Source organism: Physeter macrocephalus, unplaced genomic scaffold, assembly GCF_002837175.3.
Source record: "Physeter macrocephalus isolate SW-GA unplaced genomic scaffold, ASM283717v5 random_375, whole genome shotgun sequence".
NCBI classification, from domain to species: domain Eukaryota; kingdom Metazoa; phylum Chordata; class Mammalia; order Artiodactyla; family Physeteridae; genus Physeter; species Physeter macrocephalus.
Genome location: NW_021145599.1, coordinates 23210 through 40221, shown reverse-complemented (window position 1 = coordinate 40221; position 17012 = coordinate 23210). Strand labels below are relative to the sequence as shown.

Genomic DNA, 17012 nt, shown 5'->3' with positions numbered 1-17012 from the left:
TTTGGTGTCACGACTGGGGGTGGGGCATGCTACTGGCATCTAGTGACAGGGGTGCTTCTGAATACCCCGCCACGCACAGGACACCCTACAGCAAAGACTCATCCGGCCTCACATGCCCACAGCGCCCAGGCTGAAAGGCCCTGCTCTGCCGCTCCGCCCACCGGCTCGCTGGAGGAAGACCCCGCAGGGCCTACGGAGGGCCCTCAGCCCCCTTCCAGGGCCGCGTCCTACACACCCACTCACACCTGAGCGAAGAGGCGTGCACACAATACTCCCTCCAGCACTGTCGGTGTAGGAAAACGACAGAAACAACCCAAATGACCACCAACGCGGGGACTATTTAAATAAATCACGGCACATTCACGTCACTGAATGATAGGCTGGTAAAGAAAATAAGACAAATCCGTGTGTCCTAACGTGGAATTATCTCCATGGTGACGGCTAAGTGAAAGCATTCTAAAGAGAAAGGTTATCATCTCATACAGATGCTTCTAGGTGCAGACTATCTCTGGAAGGCTACAAAACAGACTCAGCAGTGGTCCGCCCTGAGGAGGGGGAGGACCCGGGAGAGCTGTGGGCGCACTTCAATCTGCATCCTAATTCATGGTTGTTTCCCCTGTGTAGCGTTACCTGCACCCACTGCACAGAGGTGCTCCTGGCACATGGGCACCTTCCCCCGCAGGTCCCCAGGCACTGCCCTGCAGTCCCTTCTGCCTGGGCTGCTCAGTTCCCTCCTATCTATGCTCATCCTTTAAGACCGGGTCAGACAGCACCTCCTCTGGGAAGCCTTCCAGGCTCCCTTTCCTTACTGCATCTCACCGTGAGCTCAAAAGCCCCTTTAGGGGCCAGGCAGTGCCATGAATGAGTCAAATATTTAATTCAGACACAAATAAGCTTTGTAAAGAAAATGTAAAGGAATATTCTCTTCTTCCTCAAAGAAAGGTGCATTCCCCCAGCCTCTCAGCCTTTTACTTTTCCACTCTTACTAGAGAAAAAGGTTCAAGAAACATTAACTTTCCTCTAAATCAACAATGAGAAAAACAGGGAATTCCCTGGCGGTCCAGTGGTTAGGACTCTGCGCTTTCACTGCCAAGTACGCGGGTTCAATCCCTGGTCGGGGAACTAAGATCCCACAAGCCACACAGCCAAAAAACAAACAAACAAAAACGGAAAACAACAGTGATCTCACGGTGTAATACATGGCAACTGCCTTTGGCCTCAGCGTCAGGGAGACAATAGGGCGTGGTGGGGAGTGTGGTAACTGGTGAATGTAGGTCCTCTTGGCCCTCTCTGGAGAGGCAGCTACATCTCTGCTCTAGCTGGTTGCTGCTCAATGGAAATGCAGGTCCAGTATTGCCAGATCTTCCCACTTTTCAAGAGAGGCTAGCAATCGATCTTATTTTAACTGAAATTGCTCAACTCTTAAATTTCGGCATCGACAACCTGCTGTAAAGCACAGGGAGCTCAGCTCAGTGCTCTGTGATGACCTAGATGGGGGGGAAGGCGGGGAAGGAGGTCCAAGAAGGAGGGGATATAGGTATACATACAGCTGATTCACTTCATGGTACAGCAGAAACTAACACAACATTGTAAAGCAATTTTACTCCAATAAAAAAAAAAATTTCGGCATCGAGTTCCAATTAAAAATAAAAACACCACTGGGCTCCACGGTCACACCCGCACACCACGTGCTCGATCTAGTCTGTCTGCGACCTCTGTAGACTGTAATTCTCAGCTTCAATGCTTGTCTTGTCCATGAGTTCTTGGGAGTCAGGAGTGGGACTCAGCTGACTGTCGCCCAGGACTGGCATGGAGCTTTGCACGGGGCTGACGTGGGTGAAGTGTGTGGAACGGAATGGAAAGGGATGTGAATGAACTCCGCAACACAGGACGGCCTTCTCCCAAGGAGATGCACGCCCTCCCCAAGCATCTGGAAGCCCGGACTCCAGGCCAGCTGCCTTGCCCCACCAGGTAAGAGCATATCAGCCCGGACCTCTCCCTGGAACCCCGAACTCTGCACTCGGGCATCTGCAGGCGCTCCAGATGGCCCTGGCCCTGCCCCTCCACACTCCACACCCCGCTGGCCCTGCCCCTCCCCCTCTCCCATCACAGATGGCGGCAAGGCCGTCGTCCCTCCAGGTGCCAAGAGTCACTCTCCAGTCCCCCCTCTCACAGCCCACACACCGCCCATCGAACACACTCTCACCTCTGCCCCCGAAACACACCTCGATATTAGACAATCAGGAACTACTGTTCAGTTTCTTAGGTGCAATAATGGTCGTCGTGACTACGTAAGAGAATGTCCTTATTTTTAAAAGATGCATGCTGAAGTGTTCAGAGACAAAACGTCATAAGGTCTACAACTCAATGTCAAATGGCCTCAGAAAAAAATTCTTTTAAGCAAAGCAAAAAAAACCAAAAAAACCAAAAAACCAAACCAAACCACAACCCCCCTCCGCCAAAAACCAAAAACCCCAAAACATTAAACATTAACAACTGAGGAGTTTGGCTGGTGGGTATACAGGAGAGTATTATACTATTCGTTCAACTTTTCTGTATACTGGAAAATTATTCATTTAAAGAGAATCCAGAGGGACTTCCCTGGTGGTCCAGTGGCTAAGACTCTGCGCTCCCATTGTACGGGGCCCGCGTTCAATTCCTGGTTGAGGAACTAGATCCCACATGCCACAAATAAGAGTTTGCGCGCTGCAACCAAGACCCAGTGCAGCCAAATAAATAAACATTAAAATAGGGCTTCCCTGGTGGCACAGTGGTTAAGAATCCGCCTGCCAGTGCAGGGGATGCGGGTTCGAGCCCTGGTCCGGGAAGATCCCACATGCCGCGGAGCAGCTAAGCCCATGTGCCACAATTACTGACCCTGTGCTCTAGAGCCCACGAGCCACAAGTACTGAAGTCCGTGCGCCTAGAGCCCGAGCTGCACAATGAAGAGCAGCCCCTGCTTGATGCCAACTGGAGAAAGCCGCGCGCAGCAACAAAGACCCAATGCAGCCAAAAATAAATAATGAATAAATTTTTTTAAAAAAACATTAAAACAAATAAATAGAAGACTCAAGATTAAAAAAATAAATAAATACATAAAGAGAATCCAGAAACCTCAAAATAAACAAACCTATGCATACACATACACATGTATACACACGTCCTCCACAATCAGACCCCTTCTTACCACCTCATCAGCCACCATCCTCTCCCATCTGGACAACTACAGTAGCCCCCTCACTGGTCTCCCTGCCTCCGCCCTGGCCTCCCCATTGTCTGATCTCAATCACGGCCACCAAGGTGATCCTTCATATCACGGCATTCAAACTCCCAAAGGCTCCTGTTTCACTCAGCATAAAGACCCGGGTCTGTGAAGTGACCTATAAGCCCCGACACTCGAGCTCCTCCTCCTCTCTGACCTCATCTCGCTTGTTGAGACCCTCATGCCTTCTTCTCCAGCCATGCTGAGCACGCTCCTGCCACAGGGCCTTTGCACTGCCCCCAATGTTCTTCTCCCACCTGGCTTGCTCCCTCCCCTAACCTGAGCCTCGTTTGCTCTCATGTCAACTTCTCAGTGAGGCCTTCCCTGACCATCCCATTTAAAATGCAACCCTAACCCACTCCCCTTTCTTACTTTATAATTCTCCAGAGCACTTATTTTCCAAGTATTACATTGTATGATTTTTTAAATTGTCCCTCAAGAATATGAGCTCCAGGCATTACCTTTCTTCTACCGTCACCTTCTGGGGGCTGGCACTTGGCAGGACCTCCTTAAAGACCCTTCCAACTGCCTGGCTGAAGGCAGGCCCCTCTGAGCCCAGCCCCTGAGGGCACATACCTTCGGCCCCGGGGAGCTCCTTCCCATCGGCCTGGGCCTCATCCACCTTGGTGTCGGTGCCATCACCGGGCGCGGCCGAGTTGGGCTCGGGAGCGGGGCTAGAGTTGCTGCTGTTCTCCTGTTTGATGGGGGAGGCGTCTGCAATGGAGCTCTGGTTGCTGTTATCATCTGCACGGGGGGGAAACAGAACCACAGCGTGAAATGCCGCGGCTGCTGACTCAAGGCATGGGGGGCGCTCAGTCCCCCCGGCCTTGCTGCCCGCAGCCCTACAGGACGCTCTCCCGGGGGAGGAGACACCTCTTCCTCCTGAGGCCCCTGAGCTGCCCACCCAGGGCCGCCCCACATGTCCTGCGCGGGGTGGAGGCTCATCTGAGCTCCCCCTCCCCGACTCACCGAGGGGACTCCTGTGTTAGCGGCAGCCGACCGCGGACGGTGGCCCAGCACATTGAAAATCTTTGGGCCGAAAAAAAAAAGAGCTGCCCACCCAGGGCCGCCCCACATGTCCTGCGCGGGGTGGAGGCTCATCTGAGCTCCCCCTCCCCGACTCACCGAGGGGACTCCTGTGTTAGCGGCAGCCGACCGCGGACGGTGGCCCAGCACATTGAAAATCTTTGGGCGGAAAAAAAAAAATAGCGGGGGGGCTTCCCTGGCAGTCCAGTGGTTAAGAATGCGAGCTCCCACTGCGGGCAACACGGGTGCGGGTTTGATCCCTGGTCGGGGAACTAAGGTCCTCCATGCCACGCAGTGCGGCCAAAAATAAATAAATAAAACAAACTCTTTGGGGGTCACGTGAGGTCTCATTCTGGGTGAAGAGACCGGACATCTTGTGGGCCTGGCTCTGAAGCACTGCAAAGGCCAAAGTGTGGTCCCACAAGGCAGCACTGTCAAACCGTTTCATCGGATCTGATCCAGCTCTGGACCAATTCCACTTGATACAAAATAAAAGGGAGAGAGAGAGCATCAAGCTCACAACAGAAAGTGGATATTCTACAGGACAACTGGCCCAGGCTTTCCGACAAGTCAATGCAACTAAAGAAAAAAATGAATAAAAGGAGAAGCAGGGAAGATTACTGTCATATTACAGATTTAAGAAATTTAAGAGACCTAACAACTAGGCATGACGTATGGAATTTATGTGCACCCTGTTTCGAATGTGCCAGCTCTGAGAAGCATTTTGGGACAAATGGGGGATCTGAATACAGTCTGGAGTTTAAAAGTAAGGAATTAATTTTGTTAGGAGTGATAATGGTACAGTGGGTAGATAGAAATGTCATCTATCAGTGATGCGTGCTGAAGTGTTTAGGTACAGACTTAAGTATCATGATGTGGGGAAATGTACTTTCAAATCTTCTAGCACGGGTTGCATACAATTGTCAGAATTCCCTGAATCTTACACTCGAGAGCTGTGCATTTTTTCTACTTGTAAATTGTAGTTCAATTTAAAAACACATTAAAAAAAACAGATGAGGCAAACGTGGCATAACGTTATGAAAACCTAGGTGGGTAGGCATATGGGTTTCATCATACTATTCTCTCTACTATTCTTTATTATGACATTTTTTCATAATAAAAAGGAAAAGGGGAAGAAAGTTAGCTGGGCGAGGGCATTAGGGGTTGAGCTGGGGGGCCAAGCTGGGGATCCTGGGGCACAACCCCCCCTTGTCCTGGACACCTTTTCTTGGGCACAGAGTCATTTTATTTTATTATTATTATTTTTTTGGCCACACCGTGAGGCTTGTGGGATCTTAGTTCCCTGACCAGGGATCGAACCCGGGCCCTCAGCAGTGAAAGGGCCGAGCCCTAACCACTGGGCCGCCAGGGAAGGCCCCACAGTTTGCCTTTTGATACTGAGTTATTCCCCAAGCGGGCGCACCATTCCTGGGGGTACTGCAATACCAGGTTGACGTGTGGAGGGGACACACATCCACACATAGCAAGCTCCTATTCCAACTGCCTGCTCCAAAAATCCGTTCAATATATAGTCCTTGGATAGAGGACGTATCAGATATTAAACTGATAAGAACAGATACTACACTTGATCTTAGCCGAAAGGCCGAGAAGCGAGCAAAGAGTCATCTTAAACTATAGATACCCATGTGGTGTTACCCTGCTTTTCTGGGCCATGCTGTGCACCTGGGACCAGGCCATTTTTGTAAAAATGAGAAAGAGAGAAAGAAAGAAACAGAGACAGGGAAGGAAGGAGAGGAGAGAAAACGAGAAGCACAATGACACATCCAGGGCACCTACTACATGCTGGGCACCAGGACAGGGCATTTACAGTCACCTCGTTTAATCTCAACAACCTCCCAGACGGGGAAACTGAGTGCCAGCAGCAGAGCCCCTGGCTCGGGCTGGTCTGCCCGGCCCCAAACCCCGAGTCTTTCCTCTACCTCAACCTAGTGTGGAAGCGCCAGGCAGCCCTGCGGCCCTGACTTGGTAAATTGCATCTTATTTTAAGTGTACTCTGGGGCGCTCAACACACAAAAGCATCCTCTCGCGAATTCTGGGACTTAAAAAAAAAAAAGATATAAACTCCCTCGATTTACCTTTCGAGAAAATCTCAGCCTCCTTCCTATGCCAAGATACACGGCCGTGTGTGATGGAAGTACAGAAGGCAGAAGCTCAACCTCTGGGTCCCAGCATTAGGTCATGCTAATTAAGGACAGTAAAGCGCTCATGTTTAACAAGTCAGCTGCCCTGAGCCTTGCCTGGTAACCTGGTAACGGCGTGACCCCGATGCTTGGGCTGACCTCAGGTGGATCCTGGAGACTCGACAGCTGGATGCAGATGCCCTGTCCCTTCATGTCCTTCTGTGCCCATCCTCCCGCCTGGAGCCTTCCAGATAACTCTAACCAGGCCCACAGCTTTCCCTGAGCTTTCACTCCCTGCAGTCGGACTTGGTCTTTCTTGGCTGCACATGTACTAAAATGGAAGGTGAGCATGGTTCCTGAGTCGGGGAGCTGGGTTGCTCAGTATTCTAGATTTTTCTGGGGTGTTAAGTCTGGGCTAGTGGCCATGAACTTGACTTCTGCCTCCTCCAAAGGACCGCAGATGCCAGCACTGGCGTTTATGAACTTCCTAACTCTGAACAAGTGACTTCGCCCCCTTGAGCCTTAGCTTCATGATCTGTACAAAGGCGGCTCGTCACCAGGATTAGATGAGGGGCTTAGCAAGATGCTTGGCACACTGTGACGGCTTCTTAAATGTTAGCTACTGACACGCCAAGGCCTTTAAGGGATTATCTTATTCAATATTCATAACGACCTTGTGAAGTAGGCATTACCACCCCAAGGCTACGTGTTCAATACCTGGCCCAGGATCACGCCATGACGGGTAGATCCTCGGAGAGTCACATTAGAATCCAGTGGGATCCTGCCCTCTGCTCGAAAAGGTTCTCACCTATAATTCTATGAATTAACTGAAACTGAGCCAGGCCAGGAGCCTCCTCGGTCCCCAGAGAGTGGGGATGTGAACCAGTGACAGAGGGACAGGGTACGTCCCAACTCAAATACCTATTTCTGAAAATGAAATGCATCCTGACTATAATTATATGGCCAGTTGTTGGGGTGTGTGTGTGTGTGTGTGTGTGTGTGTGTGTGTGTGTGTGTGTGTGTGTGTGTGTGCGAGAGACACTTTCTTGACACGTTAGCTGTCAGCGAACATCCCCCTGTGCTTCTCTGAAGCCAATTCAGCCACAAGCAAGACTCCTTGCCCTTGGAGCTTGTGACTGTTTCCCAGACTAGTCAGTTTGGGCAAATGGGGACGTTTGCTGGCCTCCCTTCCCCCAGAGTAAGACAGCCCCGGACCTGGAGGGTTACGAACTAGATCCAACCAATATGCCCTCTTGATTTACTCGTTTATTTGTCTAACATCACCTCATTGCGAAAAAAGGCTTGGGTGGTCAGAAGTACAAAGACACTGAAGGTGGGATCAAGACAGAGACAGGCAAGTGCTGGGAGCTCTTAGATCGGCGGGGCCAGGCTGGGGACAAAACAGGAGGTGAGCCTGATGGGCCTGGAGAGGCCACGCCCTCCCCGCAGGGACAGCTGCCCCTGTTCCAGCGGGCTGCGGCCTCGAGGAAGAACATACCCAAGGGCTGGCGGGTCTGATTTCTCCAAGGATGGGAGAAATGCAAATTTTCTGATTTATAAATATCAGAAACTCCATTTTTTAGAAACTTCTGGTTCAAATCCCTGAGGTTAGAAGTCAGGTAGTGGTTTTCCATGGCGGGGTGGGGAATGACCGGGAGGGGACACCACGGGGATTGCTGGGAACATTCTGTCCTGATTTGGGCTGGTGACAAAGGTGTGTGCAGTTTGTGAACATCTCACAGAGCCACACACTTACGATTTGTGCCTTTCCTCTCAGATAAAAAGGTACAAAAAACACCCCACCGGCAGCATCAAAACAACTGCAGACTGGCTAAGGCACGTCAACAGCCTGGATCTGATCAGTGGGACACTGGTTACAACTTTTGAAACAAGACAGCAAAGGAAGTTAGGCAGTCGATGTAGAAGGGAAGGTCCCAGGGTCCCAGACTGATTCACATGAAGTCAGAAATCCAGTTAGAGCTTCCCAGTAGCCCAAGCGAAATAGGAAATAAGAGTCATTGATATGATATGTCAGGCCCAGGAGGAAAAAAGATAAGATTCCCCCCCAAAACTTCCTGGGCACATGGGACGAACAGAACATGTCCTGTGACATTTGTGTCACTGGGTGAGAAGGAGGTCTTATTTAATGTCTCTGGCTCATTTTATGACTCTTGGCTTGCTGCTCTGGGAAAAGCAGCTTCTTCTCTGCTGAGCCTCCTCCTTGGCACAGAAGCCTCCAGGTCCTGCCCAGCCCTCCTACCCCTCGACTGGAATGTGAACAAACCTGCTGGTAAAACAAAAACACAACCAAGTGCTGCGGGCAGGAGGGGGGCCCGGCTGGCCGGCTGGCCGGCTGCGGGGAGCTCACCGTGCATGTCCATCATTCCCGGGGAGGAGCTGTTCTCCGGGGTGGTCACCTCTGAGCCACACTTCTCATCTTTGCCCTTTTTCTTGTTCTTGTTTTTCTGCAGGAGAAAAATGATGCAGAAACCGAGTCACCAAATTGTGTGTGTGTGTGCACACGCACGAGCGAGACCCTGGGGAGCGGGGTGAATATTTTATTCCGCTGACTCATCCCGGAGCCCCCAGGGCTCTGGAGGGCTCAACTGGCCCGCATCTGAACACGTCCCATGAGGGGCCTCACCTGCTTTGGAATCAAGGAGCCCTGTGGAGGGGAGGCTTCCGGGGCTGGGCTGGGGAGCTGGGGGTAAGGCTGCCTTGCTTCTGGGGCCAGCCCCGCAGGCATGCAAACACCCTGGCTGGCGGGAATTTCCTCTGGGGAAAAGGCCATGGTCACCCTGCCCGAAGCAGGTACAGTACAGGGATGCCAGGTGAGGGATGGAAAAGACAGCTCACACATTTCCACTATCTTCAGGTCCCTGGGACTGCCTTCCTCAAAGACAGTCAGCTGACTTCCGGCCCGACACTGGGGACCAGGGGAGGAGGGAAAGCCCAGGGGAGGAGGGAAAGGTCAAGGGGAGGAGGGAAAGGTCAAGGGGATGCTTCTTGTACGTGGTTCCATTTTTCACGGATGGAATGGAATTGTGTGGAAACAACCTAACTGTGTTCATTGGTAAAAGACTTGTTAAACACATTACAGTACATTCACTCAACGCAGTGGGAAGCAACAATTACAGAGTCCAAGTACAAGCTCTTCCTGTACTAATATGGAAGGATCTGCAGAAATATTCACGTATTAAAATATTTCAGTATCTCCAAGATGTATAAAAGAAAGGTGCAGGAACACGTGAACAGGATGCTGCCACTGGTGGTAAAGGAAGAGCATGAGCGTGTGTTTGTATTTTTGCGCGCACAAGCTCTTTGGAAGGATAAACAAATACTGGTTGTCTCCAAGGAAGAGAGCTGGATGGGGTTGGAGGTGTTCAGCGGGGATGGGAAGCAGATGTGTAAAAACATAAGACTGTAAAAAAAAGTAACATTTGAAGAATATGCAAACCTATAGAAACAGAAAGTAGACTGGTGGTTTCCAGGATCTCGGGGAGGGTATGCGTTTTGTTTTCGGGGTAATGAAAATGTTCTGGAATTATAGCGGTGATGGTTGCACAACTGTAAATATACCAACACTGACTGGCAAACTTTAAAAGAGTGAATTTTATGGCATGTGAATTGTTTTAATTTTAAAAAAGAGTTTTAAAGTAACAATTGAATTTTGTAACGTGTTCTACCTATTTAAGAGAAGACAATTTTCAAGAGCTCTGAAGAAAAAAAAAAATGATGTAACCACGTCATTACTGGGTGTTTGAAAACAAGAAAAGAGGGACTTCCGTTGGTGGTCAGGTAGTTAAGGCTCCACGCTTCCAATGCAGGGGACGTGGGTTTGATCCCTGGTCAGGGAACTAAGATCCCACATGCCGCGTGGCCAAAAAAAAAAAAACCATCCAAAAACAAAAACATGAAAAGCTATGCCTTCCCACTGCAGATTACCAGCCACAACCATCAGAGATTCAGATTCAGCTATCCAGGGTGAGGCCCAGGAACCTGAATTTTGTTGAGGCTCCCAGGGGATCTAATGCTCAGCCAGGCATGGGACCCACCACCCTAGAGAAAGGGGGGGAGGAGTATTGTACATCTTGGCTCAGAGATGACAGCGAATTAGCATCCGAGCACTGTCTGCACAGCTGTGCTGAGCTAAGTTCTTCCCATATGATATATTGCCTTTGCTCTGTTGCAGAAACCCCAGGAGCTGGGTGTTACTGTTCTACAGCACAAAAGAGGGAACTAACCCAGCAAGGTGGGGTCTCCTGTCTGGCATCACAGGTTAATTGGGGGTCGTCTGTCCAAATCCAAATCTTGAGGTCTTTGCCGGCATCACAGGTTAATTGGGGGTCGTCTGTCCAAATCCAAATCTTGAGGTCTTTGCCCAGCCCCAAGCTGCCCTGTCCTTCCTGACAGCCCATATATTACATTCTCTCCTTCATCACAATCCATTTGGCGCTTCCCTGATGTCTGTTTCTTGCTATTCTATAATTATCTTCCCCCAACAAGATTATAAATTCCTTGAGAGCAGGGACCACATCTTCTCAAACGCAACCGGCGTTTATACCACACCTAATGGTGTGCAAGGCACAGGCGTGGGCAAAGAGCCAGGAGCTGCCTTCGGGGAGGCTGGCTGCACGCCGCGCTCCCTCCGGAACGGCCGGCGCCAAAGGCCAGGACAGTCTATGTCGGTGCCTCTGGGGAAAGCGGCCCTGGTGGCTCCACGAACCACCCCAGGCGAGGACGGGAAGGGATGACAAGCCCCCACGTTCTCAGCCCAGCACCGACCCACCCAGGGGCCGCATGTGATCAAAGGGTCAAGAATGGCGCCTCGGCCCTGCCAGGAGACCCAAGACTCGTGGGGCAGGTCACTGGAGACTGTGGAGGGAGGCTTTATCCCGCGGTTGTTTTTTTTTGGCCACGCCACACGGCATGCAGGATCTTAGTTCCCCGACCAGGGATTGAACCCGTGCCCTCTGCAGTGGTAGTGTGGAATCCTAACCACTGGACCGCCAGGGAAGTCTCTGCCCCGCCTTATGGCCCCTAGAAACCTACCTATCATGCCCACTGTCACGCCTGGAGGCATGTGGTCAGTGAGAGCTGAGCCACCCTTGTATAGCAGGGAAGGCTCTCAGGCAGGAGGAACAGCCCATGCAAAGGCCTGTCAGTGGGACCATTCTGGATTTTGACTGGAAATGAGAGCAGCTGACCTGTGGGTCTGGGAGGGTAACTGGCCTGGGACCCACCAAGCTGAAAAACTACCCGTGATGCGGGGCAGGCCTGTCGTCAGTGCCTCCCTGAGATCAAGCACAGCCACCAGGGCTCCCTCTAGTGGCCAGAGTCACCGCCCCTCCTGGAACCCTCCCCTGTCAATGGCCCCTGCTTCTCGGCACCCACCTTTCACACTGGGGTCACCCTTCACCAGCAGCTCCAACCACCAGAAGGCTCTCCAAGAGTGGAGAGAGTATGTGCCTTGGAGTCAAAAGACCTGACATCTGCTGTGTGACTCTGGGGAAACGGCTTCGCCTCTCTGAGCCTGTGTCCTCCTTTGTCCAGAGTGGATAAAGAGCTCAACTCCGCCAAGTAATGCCTGGCAGACGGTCAGGTGCCAAGAACGGCACTACAACGATGGGGGAGGGTCTGCCTGACTGAAGGTACCGCCACGCCCACCGCAAAGCCATGGTGCCCAGGGCCTCAGGGAGGGGATACCTCTGCACTAAGCAGTGTGCCCACTGGCAAACCACGGGGCTGTCAGCCCCGAAGAGGTGACTTACAGGGGACATTCCCCACCTCTCTGAGGGCCAAACTCTGGGGCTGGATGATGGGGGGAAGGGTAGACACAGGTCCAGCAGCCTCTCCGGCCCTCAGCTGGGCGCTTCTGCTGCCCAAGTAGCCTCGGCCCCAGGGTCCCCGCATGGTGGGTGGCAGCGGACGGCCCCCCTCCCTGTGATGGGAGGGAGTGCGGACGGACAGCCCCGCCCCAGGGGACCGGCCCCACATACTCACATCATCCACCTTTGGCTCCGTCACAGGGACCCACTTGTAGATTCGCAGGGATGTGTCACCCACAGTCACCCACTTCTTCTCCCTGCAGAGGGCGAGGAAGAGCCCATTACCAGGGGGCTCCGGGGGCAGGCCCCTGCTCACGCTGGCGGGGGGCACAGGCCGCACTCCCTTGGAGCAGCTGTGACACGGTGACAGCTCCGGGCAGGGCTGAGAGAACATCTCCGGATCACACAGACGAGGGCTTGAACCCCAGCTCTGCTGCTCGCTGGCTGGGGGCCCCTGGGCAAGTCACTTCACCAGCCTGAGCCTCAGTTTCCCCATCTGCTAGACCACATGGGGTCGTCAATCTCTCCAGGCTGCCGCGAGTGAGACAAAGCATGTCGACTGCTTCCCTCGTGCCTGGAAGAGAGTGCCTGGTAAGACTGGAGGGGAGGGCAGGGCTGCCACTGGGCTGATTCCTCCGGATAGAGGGAATTGGCCCCGGATCCTCCAGCCTTCACCCCACAGGGCCGGCGAACTGGGCCACCCGAGCCCCGCTGGGCAGCAGAGCGGGCTTCACACCAATAGGGCATTTCCTCCGTGGGGGTGGGAGGGTCTTCCCCAAGGGCACCCAGGGGCTCACCCTGCCCCCTGTCAATGCCCCCGAGGCCGTGGGAAGGGCAAAGCCAGCTAGATCAGCCCCGGGGAATGGAGAGCAGGGGGGAACCTGGATGCCCAGTGGCCTCGGCCCCAAGGGCAGTCCGCAGATGCTGAGACCGAGGGGCTGCAACAGAGAAGCACAGCCCCGTCTGTGGGCGGCTGCGGCCGGGAGGTTGCCTGCCCCGAGACCCTATACCTCGGTTCGGAGACAGGCTTCAGTTCCAGGGTCTCAGCTCCTAACATCTGCACAGCTGCCCCCGATCCACCCCCAGCCGCATCCTAAACTCCTGGGGCCCAGTGCCCAGGGCCCCCCAGCTGCCAAAGGCAGGTTGATGGTGAGAAGCAAACCACAAGCCACGAGAAGGAAGGGGGTGACTGCTTTCCACTAAGGGTGACGATGGGAATTACCACTCTCTCCTCCTACCTCTCTGCTTCGAGCGTCGTCCTTCTCTAGCTATATCCCCCCAGCCTCCCAACTTCGGTCCTCGACCTCCGGCAGCCTACGAGTCAGGTCCTGTCACCTCCTGCCCCTAACACTAGGAGTGACAGCCAGAGGCCACGTGCCTGAGGACACCACGGCTAAGGGAGAGCCCCCCGAGAAGGAAAGCTGGAGTTTCAACCAGGGAGCTGGGCTCTGGAGTCCACGATTTGATGGGACAGCCAGACGGACACCTGCTGTAGGTGGCATAGCGGCCGGGAGCCCTCAGCAATGTTAGCGACACGGGGTCCACCAGAGCCGAGAATTACGTGAGGCTGTGGGTGCCTCGTCCAGCTTCCCCACCAAGACCTTGGCCTTGGGTCCTCTTCTCCACGGGCAAGTAGCCCGCCCAAGCTGGTGGGACACGTTACCGCCAGCTAGCGCCCGCTCACCACTGGGGGTTCCGGGTGCCTAAGCACACTCCAGACCAGCTGACCCAAACCACGGACACTTCCACTCCCCAAACTGCGCCTGCTCGGGTCCCAAAGTCCCCGGCTGGAGGAAGCTAGGGCCTGGCTTTCCTTATTCTACTAGGACCACTTCTAGTGCCTTCTGTGTGCTAAGCACTGTACACACTCTCATCTTCCCATAACCTCTCGTGGCAGTAACTGGCACCTTTCCTGTTTGACAGAAAAAGAACCTGAGGCAGGGGGAGGTGGAGTCATTCTCCCCAGAGCCAGTGTTCAAATCTCCACGCCACACTGCTTTTGGGGGCAGCCTCCCCTGCCCCATCCCTGCCCCATTTAGCCCTGAGAGAATTAAACAAAGTCAAGCACCTAAGTCACCACCCACCTGTCCCCAGCCTCTCAGAGGCAGGATGGACGATCCACAAGCCCAGTCTTCCCCCCGCTTCATGCTGAATAATCAGCAGGCGCCTGGAAGGGACAGAGACATTCCAAGAAACCACCTTGGTGACAAAGCAACCATCATAATGGCCATTGTGCGCTGAGGGCTTCCGTGCCAAGCACTGTACTTACATGCCCTCTCTCCCGACAATTGCCAACAGGCCTATGAGAGGGAGACTACTGTCACCCCACTTTATAGATGGGGAAATGGGAGGCCCAGAGAAGTTATACCAGTAGCTCATGGTTACACAGCTAGTCAACGGCAGAACCGGGACTGGACACGGGCTCTGACCCCTGCTATACTGTCTCCCGTAAAAAACTAAGAAATGATTCCACAGAGCACATCGGTGACAGAAGCTGGACAAAGAAGCACAAATCGCCCAAATCCCATGCAAATGGCCAAAGGCACTCACTACTCACAAGCCCCTGAACTGGCTTCCTTGGCCCGGGCCCCAGTAGGTCAGCAAATCCAAGGCTTGACTGTGTTTAAAAAGAAAAAAGTAATTGACTTGCAACACACAGGACACCTCACCAGGCAGAAAGTGTGCCAGATCGCAGGCCACACCTGACCCAAGATGAATGTGCCAAGTGGCAGGTGCTTCCCAGAGAGGTTACAGGCCCTGCGGGGTCTGAGCTGAACACAGCTAGGTTCTGGTGCCTCCCTTGGTCCGAGTTCCCAACTCACCCCAGGGATTAGAAACCGTTCTCCAGTTGCATTTCTAGGTGTGGGCATTGAAATGGGGCCATGGGACAGAGGGAAGAGCCTTGAGAACCCGACCTCAGCCTGGCATCCGGCCAGCAGCCACCCAGGGAGACACAGGCCCCAGAGCTCAGGGGTGAGTCACTGAGTAAGTAGCCGGTACTTCGGAGACACATCCAGGGAGCGCCGGGTGTGTCATCAAGCCAGCGGCCTGGCAGTGCCTCGGGAAATGACACAGGGACTCCAGAGAGCAGCTGAGAGTTCCCACCACCACCTCCAAACCCATCACCCTAGAACACACAGCCCCCCAACCCCAAAGAAAGGTAGTATTAAGCTGTACTTAATTACATCTGCAGTGGCAAACAAGTGGCCAACAGGCGTGTTTTGTATGGCCTGCATGGTACTTTTAAAAGTTTGAATCAATTGCCAGACTTAAAAAAAAAAAAAGAAGCCAGACCCCACATTAAAATCCAGATTCCTGGCCACTCTCAAAAACACATTCTGGCCACGAGGGGCCCACATGCCCCAAGGAGCACTGACTCTCTCCAGGTGGGGCCCTGTGGCTCCCTCGGATCCCCCAAGTCTCACCACCTGTAGGCACTGGGCTCGGATTCACCACAACCACCAGGCCACAGCCCAACCTTGCCACGAAGCTGCCCTGGGCACGGCCTGAGCCCTCCTGCCTTGCTGGCCCCTGGTAACCAGCCAGGCTTAAGCGCCTCTCTCTTCCCCACCAGGCTTGGGCTCCTGGACAAAAGAAGCAAATGAGGTCCCAGCTGTAGGAATAGAGCCCCAAACGCTCCTCCCCAGCACAGGCTCCTGTGTAAACTATGAGCACCCCTCTCCCCAGATTCTCTAGGCCGAGGGCAATTTCTAATGTTCCCCCAAGGTCAGGTCCAAGGAAGGGCTAGCCAGCCAGGGTGACCTGACTCCCTCAGAGAGGGCTCCGAACCCCTCACTTCCTATCCACTTCCCAGGGCTAGTCCTTGATGCCGTAGGAGGCCTGGCTACAGCTGGCCGCATCCTAACTAGGCCCAGGCCCGCTTGACCTGCCCTGTGCCTGGTAGAAGGGTGCCCCTGGAAGTACCAAGGTGAGGGTCTAGCCACAGTCAAACCTCCCCCCGCCCCCAGAGACGGGCGGGAAGTCTCGGGGAACAGGCCTCTCTCTCTCTCTGTCTTCACAAGCCACCGAGGGACCCTTCAGACCACGGATCTGGGGGTCCCAGGCCTAAGCCTACTTCGAGGCTCAAGCCTTTGCCTCCCGCCCAGGGTCTCCCCCTGCCCTGCTTTTCTCCGCCCACACCGGGCCTCCTAACCCTGCCCCAGCTTCCCCAAATCGAGCCCACCACTTCGTTCTTCCTTCTTGTTCTGGCTGCCTCTCACTCCACCAACCTGCCTTGCTGGGACAAAGAAAGGAGAGGAGAAACGGCCAGCAGCTACCGACAGGGTGGCCACGGCTGGCTGCTGGCTTTCTCCAGGGCAGGGGAAGGGTAGGGCCGGCGGAAGGGAGAATTTTTAGGGGTCCCTGGGACTGAAGAGAAATACCACCCTAGGCTTACAGGCTAAGTGGTATGCCAGGCACCTCCATTCTGGATTTAAAAAAACAAAACGAAACAAAACAGGATGCAGAGTTAAATTGGAATTTCAGATAAATGACGAATAATTTTTTAGTATAAGTATGTCTCAACTAGTGCATGAGACATACTTACACTTAAAAAAAAAGTATTTAAAAATATTATTTCTTTGGCTTCCCTGGTGGCGCAGTGGTTGAGAGCCCGCCTGCCGATGCAGGGGACGCGGGTTCGTGCCCCGGTCCGGGAAGATCCCACGTGCCCCGGAGCGGCTGGGCCCGTGAGCCATGGCCGCTGAGCCTGCGCGTCCGGAGCCTGTGCTCCGCAATGGAAGAGGCCACAATAGC

The 17012-nt window shown here is 53.6% G+C and overlaps 1 protein-coding gene and 1 pseudogene across 5 annotated transcripts in view; both read right to left on the bottom strand.

Moving 5' to 3' along the window:
* Positions 1 to 17012, bottom strand: part of BCL7A (BAF chromatin remodeling complex subunit BCL7A) — a 31862-nt gene that overhangs the window by 9968 nt on the left and 4882 nt on the right. For 2 of the 5 annotated variants that reach the window (XM_028485117.2, XM_028485118.2), the window contains 4 exons: positions 14815 to 14874; positions 12433 to 12514; positions 8798 to 8894; positions 3839 to 4006 (listed from right to left, as the gene is read on the bottom strand). In XM_028485117.2, coding sequence (XP_028340918.1) covers positions 3839 to 4006; positions 8798 to 8894; positions 12433 to 12514; positions 14815 to 14874 — 407 coding nt within the window. Of the gene's footprint in view, positions 1 to 1486; positions 1828 to 2206; positions 2288 to 3838; positions 4007 to 8797; positions 8895 to 12432; positions 12515 to 14814; positions 14875 to 17012 lie in introns of those variants that run through there. The other 3 variants (XM_055082853.1, XM_024121127.3, XM_055082854.1) reach the window with 2 other exon arrangements.
* Positions 5701 to 5903, bottom strand: LOC112064146 (uncharacterized; annotated as a pseudogene).